The following is an 11,494-nucleotide window of genomic DNA, read 5'->3' as shown; positions in this document are numbered from 1 at the left end:
GAAAGGCTGAAGGAGGATCTGTTTTGTTGTGGGCATCCCACGCTGAGAAAAGGTGAACTCCACACCCAGCTCAGTCGTTGAGAATGATGAAGTCACACACACACCAAGGGGGTCCAAAAGACTTCATGATTCCCACAATGAGGCTTTCTGGAGTAGCAGGGCAGCTCCCAGGCAAGTCCAAAAACAGCCTGTGAGAACAGGGAGAGAAGACTGGCTTGGGGGTTTTATAATGGTTAGCAGGTCGGGTCAGGGTGATGGTTGTGCATGCAGTTTGAATTTTCCACAGGTGTCAAAGCAAGAAGGAGTCAGGCTTTTTTTTTTTTTTTTTTATAATTTTATTTGTTTTATTTAGTTAGTTAGTTTTGGCTGTGCTGGGTCTTCATTGCTGCGTGGGCTTTTCTCTAGTTGTGGCGAGCAGGGGCTACTCTCCAGTTGCAGTGTGTGGCTTCTCGTGGCGGTGGCTTCTCTTGTGCCGCACAGGCTCTGGGGCACTCAGGCTTCCGTAGTTGCACACGTGGGCCCAGGAGCTGCAGCTGCAGGGCCCTAGCGCACAGGCTCAGCAGTTGCGGTGCACAGGCTTAGTTGTTCTGCGGCATGTGGGATCCTCCCAGACCAGGGATCAAACTCGTGTCTTCTGCATTGGCAGGATGATTCTTTATCACCGAGCCACTCGGGGAAGCCCACAGCCAGGCTTTCTTATCACACAAACGTGGGGCAGAAGGGGAGGAAGGATTGGGGTAAGGCTTAATATCTGTCAGCAATCAAACATTAGAAGTGAAATCAGACTCTGACACATTTTATAGAGAGGGATCAGGGAAAGCTGCTGATAAAGAGACATTTGAGCCAAGTCCTGAAGAAATGACAGAGTGAGCCATGAGGTTATTTGGAGAAATGTCCTTTCTGGCAGATTTAAAGGTTCAGCCAGAAAAGAACTTGGTAGTTTCAAGAAACCACAAAGAGGCCATTGTGAACAAGGCAGGATCACCTGAACTCCATGAAGCTAACATCTAGTGCATATTCTGAGAAGCAATTTTTAAAATGCTAGCTAGATACAGGTATTTGCAAAATTATGTTAATACCATATTCACTTTAGGAATGTGACAAGGATGCCCAATATCATTAACTATTGGAGTTTCAACCAGGAAAAAAGACAAGAAAGAAGAGGTATAACAACTGAAAAGGAAGCAAAAAATCAGTTTTTCAGCAGAAAACATGGTTGACCTCTTGAAAAACGCAAGAGAATCTATAGTTATATTATCAGACTGAGTTCAAAGACGTTCCTAAATATAAATATTATCGTTGTTCAGTCGCTCAGTCATGTCTGATTCTTCGCAATCCTATGGACTGTAGCCTGCCAGGCACCTCTGCCCATGGAGATTTCCAGGCAACAGTACTGGAGTGGGTTGCCATTTCCTTCTCCAGGGGATCTTCCTGACCCAGAGACTGAACCCATGGCTTCTGCATTGGCAGGTAGATTCTTTACCACTGAGCCACCAGGGAAGTCCAAATATAAATATTATTCAGCCATAAAGAAGATGAAATATTACCATTTGCAGCAACATGGATAGACCTACAGAATATCATAGTATGTAAAATAAGTCAGAGAAAGACAAATATTAAATATCACTTAAATGTGGAATCTAAAAAGTAATACAAAAATCTATATACAAAACAGGGACAGACTCATAGACAGAAACATACAGTTATTTACCAAAAGGGAAAGGGAGTTGGGGAGGGGTGGGGGAGTGTGGGGACGGATATGGGCTTCCCAGGCGGTACTAATGGTAAAGAACCCACTTGCCAGTGCAGAAGATGTAAGAGACAGGGTTCGATCCCTGCGTGGGGAAGAGCATGGCATCCCTGGCAGAGGAAATGGCAATCCAGTCCAGTATTCTTGCCTGGAGAATCCCATGGACAGAGGAGCCTGGCAGGTTACATTCCGTAGCATTGCACAAAGTCAGTCAGGACTGAAACGACTTAGCACACACACATAAAGTAGATAAGCAACAAGAATTTACTGTATAACAAAGGGAACTATAATGGAAAATAATCTGAGAAAAAAATGTATATAACTAAATCACTTTGCTGTACACCTGAGACTAATACAATATTGTATCTATGCTTTAGAAATAAAGTTTCTAAATGTAAAAATCAATATACAGTAGAGTTGTATTTCTGCATACCAACAAAAAAAATGGTTAAAAATATAAATTTGGAAGGAATTCCCTGGCAGTCCAGTGGTTAAGACTCCATGCTCTCAGTGCCAATGGCCTAGGTTTGATCCCTAGTTGAAGAACTAAGATCTGGCAGTGATGCCGCCAAAACAAAAAAGTATATTTGAAAAAGATACCAATTACATGTTACTAAAAGTACACAGCAGTATTTTTGTTTAAAAAAATTACATGTAACCTTTATGGAGAAAATTATAAAATTGTTGAAAATGCAAAGAAATAAAAACAAACAGTTACATCTAGGAAGACATAATCTCTAGAAGTATCAGTTCTTTTCAAATCTATAAGTTCAATGTCAGTCTAGTCCCAGTAGGGCTTTTGATAGAACCTCACCAGTTCATTTAAAAATATATGGGAAAGGTGCAGCCTAGAGATGTTGACAAAGGACTGGAGGGAGCAATCGCAGCTGCTTTCCGAGGAGCCGGTGTTGCCGAGATTGCCAAAATGCTTTGGAGTTTTTAACTGATTTTTAAGAAAAACCCCAAATAAATTTGAGACTGTAAAAACCGACGCCTCAGCGAGGGGGATTTAGTGCCAATGCATCAACAAAAAAGACAGCCAGAGTTAGTGGAAGGAAATCTTCCTGTCTTTGTGTTTCCCACAGAGCTACTGTTTTATGCAGATGACCAGTCAACACATAATCAAGTGTTGACACTCTATAACCCCTATGAGTTTGCCTTGAAGTTCAAAGTTTTGTGTACTACTCCAAATAAGTATGTTGTCGTTGACGCTGCAGGTGCAGTAAAGCCTCAGTGTTGTATGGATATTGTAATTCATCATAGAGATGTCCGATCCTGTCACTATGGCGTAATAGACAAATTCCGTCGCCAAGTTTCTGAGCAAAGCCAGAGGAAGGCTTCAGGAAGGAAAGAGGTTGTGGCTACTCTTCTCCTGTCCGCAAAAGAACAACAAAAGGAAGAGGAGGAAAAAAGAATAAAAGAACATTTAACTGAAAGTTTATTTTTTGAGCAGTCGTTTCAACCAGAAAACAGAACTGTCTCCTCAGGACCTAGTTTACTGACTGTCTTCCTGGCAGTGGTGTGTATTACAGCTCTGATGCTTCCCACGCTGGGGGATGTGGAATCGCTGGTGCCTCTCTACCTCCACTTAAGTGTGAATCAAAAATTAGTGGCTGCTTATATCTTAGGTCTTATCACAATGGCTATATTTAGAACATGAACAAGGAGTTCAGTTGACTTCTGAAGTACATTTATCTTGAAAATATGAATGTGGACTGCCTTTTATCTCTATTTCACCCCATTAACATGCTACAAACTATTGAATGATTTACAATCATTTCAAATGTATAATATATATTTTAAATTACTCTATAATTTTATTCCAAGGACTCCAGCACATTATGTTACAGATAGCAAGGAGGCTTCTGAGTGACACTTAGGAAATTGTTTGAAGAAATTCTTTTTACATCTAAGCCACCCATGCAAAAGACTTAATTAAGACATTTGTTATTTTCTCATCCTTTTTCTAATTCACTTTGATTGTTGCAGTCATGTGTCCTTCAAAGTTAAAGGCCTAAAAGAGCAAACTGACCAGCCTAAAAGTAAAAGTACATTTACTTCCTAGGTACGAACATCAATGTTCCTATGTAAACTATGCCTTGTCCTCTATCATTATAAACAGTTGCCATGGTGTTTCTAAAATACGAGTTTTACAGTTAATATGTAGAGAGTAATAAAAAGCATAAAGTACTGAGGGATCATGCTTATCTTAGTCTCTCACAGAAGACATATTTAATTCATTTGATGAACTGCAGAATAGGTTGTGGTCCAGCCACCAAGAAGTAGGGTGACCATTCTATTTGGTCTAAGAATTCTAAAGGAAGGTAGACATTTGTTTAGTTACTTGGTACACCCTAGCTTTACCTCTGGATAATGCTTTATGGTAATGGGAGGAAAATCACTTGTCTTTCTCCATAGCCCTCTGCCTGACTGTAAGGTACTAGCCCAGATTGGGGCTACCAATGCCAGGTGGTTTATGTGGAGATGATTTTTCACCTTTAAACTCTAAGCCAAGTATCAACATAAAAAATCCTTGATATCTGTCTATTTCATACCAGTCACTGAGACATTTTTAAAGTTGTATTTATAAGTTTGTATTTATTATTAAAACAACTTTACCAAAAAAGTCCCCTAAAGCACAACTATTTACATTTCTTTATAGCCTCTTCTGATCTCTAACATATATATGCAGTTTTAACTGTTAGTGTTGTAGTAATTGATCTTTTGACTTAGGATTTTTACCTGAGAGCACAATGCATTGAGTCTCTTGAAAATCATGTTCCAGATCTTTCTACAGAATGAATTTATGCACTGCTACTGTAGTATTCTCAAGGATAAACACAAGATATATGCCTGATGTTGGTTTTTGCAAGAAACAGTACTTTGCTTCTAAAGTCAAAGCTTTTATGTATTCTTTTTCATAGAAAATCTTCATTGTTTAACCATTTGGGGAGCATAAATGATTAAATGGATCATGTCTGTACATTGTGTAATGACTAAAAAGCACATAAATGTAATCTATTTTGAACTTTGTAAAAAAAAAAAAAATTACCCTTGTGTTTGAAGTGAAGTTGCTCAGTTGTGTCTGACTCTTTGCTTCCCCATGGACTGTAGCCTGCCAGGCTCCTCTGTCCATGGCATCTCCCAGGCAAGAATACTGGAGTGGGTTACCATTTTCCTTCTCCAGGGGATCTTCCCAACCCAGGGATTGAACCCAGGTCTCCCGCATTGTAGGCAGACGCTTTACCATCTGAGCCACCAGGGAAGTCTGTGTTTGAAGGTTATCCTTGTTTCTCTGTCCATCTCAAATCGTGTGTATGTGTGTGAGTGCAGGCGCACGTGCACACCTGTATGCGTGTGATCACACATTGTAAAGAACAGAAATTACCTTAAAAAATAAAAGAAAATGGAGACCTGAAAAAAAAAATATGGGAAAGCAAAGGGCCAAGATAAGCAAAGACAATTTTCAAGATAGCAAGGTCAGGTTTATTTGAAAGATAGCAACATCTTTAAACTTACTATTTAAGTAAGACAGTGTGGTTTCAGTACAGTGAGGACAGTCAAACCAAGAGCAGAAGCAGGTCCTCACAAGTGCAGACGCTTGATTTTTCTGACACAGCAGATCGATAGGGAAAGGAGAATGTGTCCACAGGGTGCTGGCACACCCAGTCATTAATGTGGAGAAACCAAACCGGATTGAACTCAATGCCTGGCAAATTAAAGACCTACAGGTGAACAAGAAAACTTTTAAAGTTTTAGAAGAAAATATGGGAGGTATATTTATGACCTAAGGGCATGAAAAAATTTTCTAAACAACATAAGGCACAGACTATATAAAAGATAAACAAATCTGATCTGACAACATTAAAATGTAACAGATGGTCAAATGTAATGGTCAAATGATAATTTAGGAAGAAAACAAATCACAGACTAGGAGGACATATTTTCAAAATACAGCTGATAAAATTCATGATGTGAAGAACTGACTCCTTGGAGAAGAGCCTGATGCTAGGAAAGATTGAAGGCAGGAAAAGGGGACAACAGAGGATGAGATGGTTGGATGGCATCACTGACTCGATGGACATGAGTTTGAGTAGACTCCGGGAGTTGGTGATGGACAGGGAAGCCTGGCGTGCTGCAGTCCATGGGGTCACAAAGAGTCCGACTTAACTGAGTGACTGAACTGAACTGAACTATTCAGGATGCATTAACATCTATACGTCAATAAGGAAAAGAGGAACTTCTAGTAGAAAAATAGGCTGAAATTACGAACTGGTATTTGGCAGAAAAACCGATGGCCACTGGCTGCACTCAGTCTTGTTTGCGGTGGTGTGCATGTGGGATCGTTACCCAACCAGGCATCGAACCCTGGCCTCCTGCACTGGGAGTGCCGAGTTTTAGCACTGCACCACCAGGGGAGTCCCCAGTGGTCCCTGTTAAATTTAAGATTTCTATTTCCAGTAATAATAGATTAGATAATTCAGATGAATCATCTCACCAAAGATAATTTTAAAAGCTTCAAAACATAAAACGTATCTTCTTGAAGGTACTGAAGAGTTAACAAGAAAGGCCAGTATCTGGGAGAGAATGGAAGCCCAGCTAACCTTCAGGACATAAAGAATCTTCAAGTATGAGTGATTACTGTTGTAAGCCTGTGACTTTTGGGATGCTTTGTTACATAGCAGTAGGTGACTAACTTTAAAAATAAATACAAAGAAATGACAAGGAGTGGTTATTTCTAGGAGGAAGGGAGAAGTGAGCTAGGAAGAGCACAAAGGAGCTTCAACTATATCAGTAGTCGTTTTTAAGCTGGGTGTGAAAACACAGGTGTTTGTTGTTATCTTCTTTTTGACAAATATAAAGTTAAGGACATAGTATTGTGAATCTCTTTTTTAGAAGTATTTTCTTTTGTACTTAATTTTCCACACATTTTCTTAAAATATTTTTCAGTTTATACTAAAGAATTATGGTGATTTGTAATTAATATTAAATTACTTTCAAATTAAATACTTCCCTTTTGTTTTTTTTTTCCTTTTGTTTTCTTGACTGCATTAGAATTTTTTCTGACACATTGCTATCCTATTCTTATATATGATTCTTTTCCCGAAAGAGTTATCCTTTGCATGTTCAGTGGCCTGCATTTATGACATGTGGGAAGTGGTAGACAGTAATAGGAAGAGAGGACTATGCTGGTTAAGAATATTTTATTTGCCTTTAGAAAGGCTGATAAAATGTCAATGACAATATATTATGTGATGTTCTCCTATGAAATGTACTGGAATATCTGTTTTAAGTAAGAATGGGTCATGCTATACCAATGGATCTTAGATACTAGTGAATTCCTATGGGACAAATTATGAATGAAATGACAAGTCAGCTTTTTAAGTGTCTGTCCTGATGTGGTGACATAAAAACTCAAAAGAAGTGTAGATAAAGCGTGAAGAGGATTTGGCCCTGAAAGAAGAGGATTAATAAGCAGGGGGTTCTATATGCAGTGAGTGAGAACAGTGAAGCGTGAAACAGCACAGCCACTAAGAACCTGTTCTAACAAAGTTGTGAGGGGGATTGAGTTACTTAGGCATTACTGCCCTTGGGAGAAGTAAAGTGTCCTACAAACCTGCCTGGTGGGGAGTTCTAGATTTGCCTTAAGGACATGAGCTGATAAACCCTGCAATATTAAAGTAGTTCTAGAGTGAATTAGCTGCAGTTCTACTCTCAGGCTGCTTCCTATCAGATTTCTTATGGCATGGGGGCGGGAGCAGGGAATTGTCCTCTGAAAGGGTCCGGAGCCTCTTCCCCTGATGACTGTGTGAAAACCGCCTCTCCCTTTCCATTGGTGCTCTCCAAAGAGGGGTGCAAGAACCTCAGCAACTGCAAAGGACATCCCAAGTGGTGCAGGAATATTAGAATGCCTTTACATATTTTATTTCATCCTTTTAATTTCTATTTTTGCATACATTTCTGAAGTTACATTCTGTTAGGGGTTTCAGCTAAAAAGTTTTGTGATTTTCAGTTCAAAGAGCTTGGAGATCAGATAAATAAACATCACCTTTCCAAACCTAAAATAAGAACACAATCTGACACTATAAAGGCAATTATGTGACTAAAGTAATAAAATATTAGAGTTTTCTACAGAAAATCTGGCATATTCATTCATTGGTCAAATACATGGTTACTATTCCTGGAACTTCTACCTATGGCCCATTTCTCTTGAAATGTCCCATTTGTCTGAAACATTGGGTTTTGCTGAAGTGTGTTAAGTGTGGCAAGAAAAACTAATTTCTTTAAGTTTACAGCAATGCTTGGGTTGGGGTTCCCCAGTGGCTCAGTGGTAAAGAATCTGCCTGCAATGCAGATGTGGATTCGATCCCTAGGTTTAAACTTACCCTCCAGGGAAGATGCCCTGAAGGAGGTCATGGCAACTCACTCCAGTACTCTTGCCAGGAAAATCCCCATGGACAGAGGAGCCTGGCCGGCTACAGTCCATGGGGCTGCAAAGAGTTGGACACAACTGAAGTGACTTAGCATGAAAGCAGAGCTTGGGTTAGTTACATTAACAATTTAATATGTGCCACTAGAACAGATACCTAAAAGCAGACACTCAGTTGCTTTTGATTTTAAAAGCCCAGCTTCCTTTTAGATTCTCTGTGAAGCCTCTGTATGTCATGTTCTATTGCTCATTCAATGTCAATTTAACGAACATCATCCACATGCCAAGCACTGTACCAGGGATACAGGATCAGACACTGACTGACATATGAACAAATAGTTAAAACAGGGTAAGTCCTATTAGTATTACTCTGTAATGTATTGTACATTATAGAGGAAACTTCATCTCACAAACACAAATATAAATTTACTAAACACATGAATTTCTGGTGCTGGCCAAGATGGAATAAGCCCACAGCAGCCTAGTTCTTCAACAATTACAAAATACAAAACTTTGGACAAAAAGCAGATAGCAACTCCCAGAAGACTGTTGAAAATTAAACCATTTTGACTGAATGGTTGAAGAAGGAAGTCCAAACTTGAAAAATGAACAATACTGATGACGAGTTTCCTGATTTTTCTCTCCTCTTTTATCCGAGGCAGACTGGGTCACAGAACAATGCAACGGGCATGGACAGCAAAAACTCCCAACATGAACGTGAAGTCGCTCAGTTGTGTCTGACTCTTTGTGACCCCATGGACTGTAGCCTACCAGGCTCCTCTGTCCATGGGATTTTCCAGGCAATAGTACTGGAGTGGATTGCCATTTCCTTCTCCAAGGGATCTTTCCAGGCCAGGGATCGAACCCAGGTCTCCTGCATCATAGACAGACGCTTTACCGTCTGAGTAAACCAGGGAAGTCCAAAAACTCCCAAGAGACAGTTCATTTTGGCTAGAGAAGCAGGAAAGGGGGCCCAGCAGGCCACAGTGTGAAAGTCTCCATTTTTCTCTTGTTCCTCTTCTATCTCTTGGCTCTGCCCAAAGGCTTTACCCCAGTGCAGTCAGAGCAGCACCGCTGCATTGGTGGTTTTAGTGGAGCTGTTACCTAAAAGAGCAAGAGAAAAATGATTCCAGAGGAATCAGGAAATGGACTTCTTGGGGTCCCATTTTTCTGTCTCTTTTCTCTTGGTGCTTCAAGAGTAATTTACAGCCTGGGATATTAAGAGGGCACTATAATTAAGAAAAACTGGTATTTGTGGAAAGAAGCAGGAAAAGAGGTGCTATTCACAATATTCCCTTATTAGACTTTTCTTTTTTAAATTAGCCTTTTAATGTCTGTAAGAATTTTGAAAGTGTATCCCAAGTTATCTTACATCCTGTTCTGTTCTGTGTTTTGGATTTTTTCATTGACCAAACTTTGAGTTCACTGATCTTGTTCTGTGCTATGTCAGATCTCTTAGTAAACCTATCTTGTGCTAAGTCACTTCAGTCGTGTCCAATTCTTTGCAACCCCATGGATGCACCACCAAGCTCTTCTGTCCATGGGATTCTCCAGGCAAGAATACTGGAGTGGGTTGCCATGCCCTCCTCCAGGGGATTTCATGACCCAGGGATCGAACTCAAGTCTTTTTAGGTCTCCTGTATTTGGCAGGTGGGTTCTTTACCAAAGTACCACCGTATTAGCTATTAATTTCAGTTACTTTGGAGATGTCCCTGGTGGTCCAATGGTTGAGTCTTCACCTTCCAGAGCAGGGGGGTGTGGGTTCAGCCCCAAGTTGGGGAGCTAAAATCTCACATGGCTCGTGACCAAAAAATCAGAACATAATCTTGGCCAAAAAATCAGAAGATAAAAACACAAGCAATATTGTAACAAAATCAATAAAGACTTTAAGAATAACCCATAGCAAATAAATAAATAAATAAATAAATAAATAAATAAAACATTATTTTTAGTCTAGAATGTATATTTTGATTCTTTTTTAATAGACAAATTTTTCTATTGAAACCCCATTTTTCATTCATTTTGTCCATTTTCCTCTATTTTCTTTAACAGACTAATCTGTTAAAGTTCTTGCCTCCTATCTCCAGTGTTTTGATCATCCATGAATATGTTCCTGACTATGAGTTTTTGTTTTTGGTTTCAGCCACTATTTCACGACTTACTACTACTAAATTAATTTTCCAGCAGTGAGGATTTCCACTTTTGTTAGGCAGATGAAAGACTGATTGTAATCAGAGATCCAGCTGGGGTGGGGCCGAGTTTCTTTTTAAATAAAATTCAGGCCACATTTGAATGCAATCTCTCCCTCTTAGGTCCTGAAAGATGGTAGGGGGTGCAGTTCTTCTCTTTGGAAGATCTGAGTTCCATGAACCCTCAAAATCTGACAAATATACTTCCCTCTAAGCAGATCTTAGTTTCATATGTATCCGAATGTGCAGAACACTTCACTGTTTTATTTTGTGTGTGTGTTTTTAAACTTAATTATAATTTTATTTGCGATAGGTCTTCCTTGCTGCTATTGGGCTTCCTTGCTTCAGAGACTGGGGGCTATTCTGTAGTTGTGGTGTGTGGGCTTCTCATTGTTGTGGCTTCTCTTTTTGCAGAGCACAGGCTCTAGGGCACGGGCTTCAGTAATTGCAGTTTGGGGGTTCAGTAGTTGTGGCTCTCAGGCTCTAGAGCACAGGCTCAGTAGTTGTGAAGCATGTACTTAGTTGCTCCGTGGCATGTAGAATCTTCCTGAACCAGGGATCAAACTCATGTCCCCTGCATTGGCAGGAGGATTCTTAAGCATTGCACCACCAAGGAAGTGGGCTTTCCTGGTGGCTCAGAGGTTAAAGCCTCTGCCTGCAATGCGGGAGATCCGGGTTCGATCCCTGGGCTGGGAAGATATCCTGGAGAAGGAAATGGCAACCCACTCCAGTGTTCTTGCCTGGGAAATCCCATGGACGCAGGAGCCTGGTGGCCACGGACTCGACTGAGCAACTTCACTTTTACCAGGGAAGTTCCAAGACTTCACCGTTTTTCACACTTAGCTCATTAATCCATTTGGAATTTATTTTTATTTAGGATTTGACATAAGGGTGCAACTGTATTATTTTCCATATGTGATAGGTTGTTGGTCCTGCTCCTCCCATTATCCACACCCTTTTCTCTGTAAGTCTTCAGGTTCTGCAACTAAAAAGGCTGAATATAAGTCCTCTCCCATCCTTGACTTTTGGCTTTGGCCATAGTACTCGTGGATTTTAGATATACAATGGAAGCAAGGCTTAGATCTTGTATCGCTACCGTTTCCATGAAAAGAACATATCCTGACC

General features: G+C 40.2%; 1 protein-coding gene across 1 annotated transcript; it reads left to right on the top strand.

Moving 5' to 3' along the window:
• Positions 1-2,768: 2,768 nt before the first annotated feature.
• On the top strand, positions 2,769-3,481 carry LOC128069169 (motile sperm domain-containing protein 1-like). Its single transcript, XM_052662448.1, has one exon. It carries the CDS (start codon positions 2,769-2,771, stop codon positions 3,408-3,410), a length of 642 nt encoding a protein of 213 aa, XP_052518408.1. The 3' UTR covers positions 3,411-3,481.
• Positions 3,482-11,494: the final 8,013 nt, after the last annotated feature.

The sequence above is a fragment of the Budorcas taxicolor genome, chromosome 25 (assembly GCF_023091745.1).
Source record: "Budorcas taxicolor isolate Tak-1 chromosome 25, Takin1.1, whole genome shotgun sequence".
Lineage (NCBI taxonomy): Eukaryota > Metazoa > Chordata > Mammalia > Artiodactyla > Bovidae > Budorcas > Budorcas taxicolor.
Note: the sequence above shows the minus strand (reverse complement) of the source record. Positions and strands in the feature narration are given on the sequence as shown.

Coding starts and splice junctions, on each gene's coding strand:
- LOC128069169 (XM_052662448.1), top strand. CDS start 2,769: ATGCATCAACAAAAAAGACAGCCAGAGTTAGTGGAAGGAAATCTTCCT.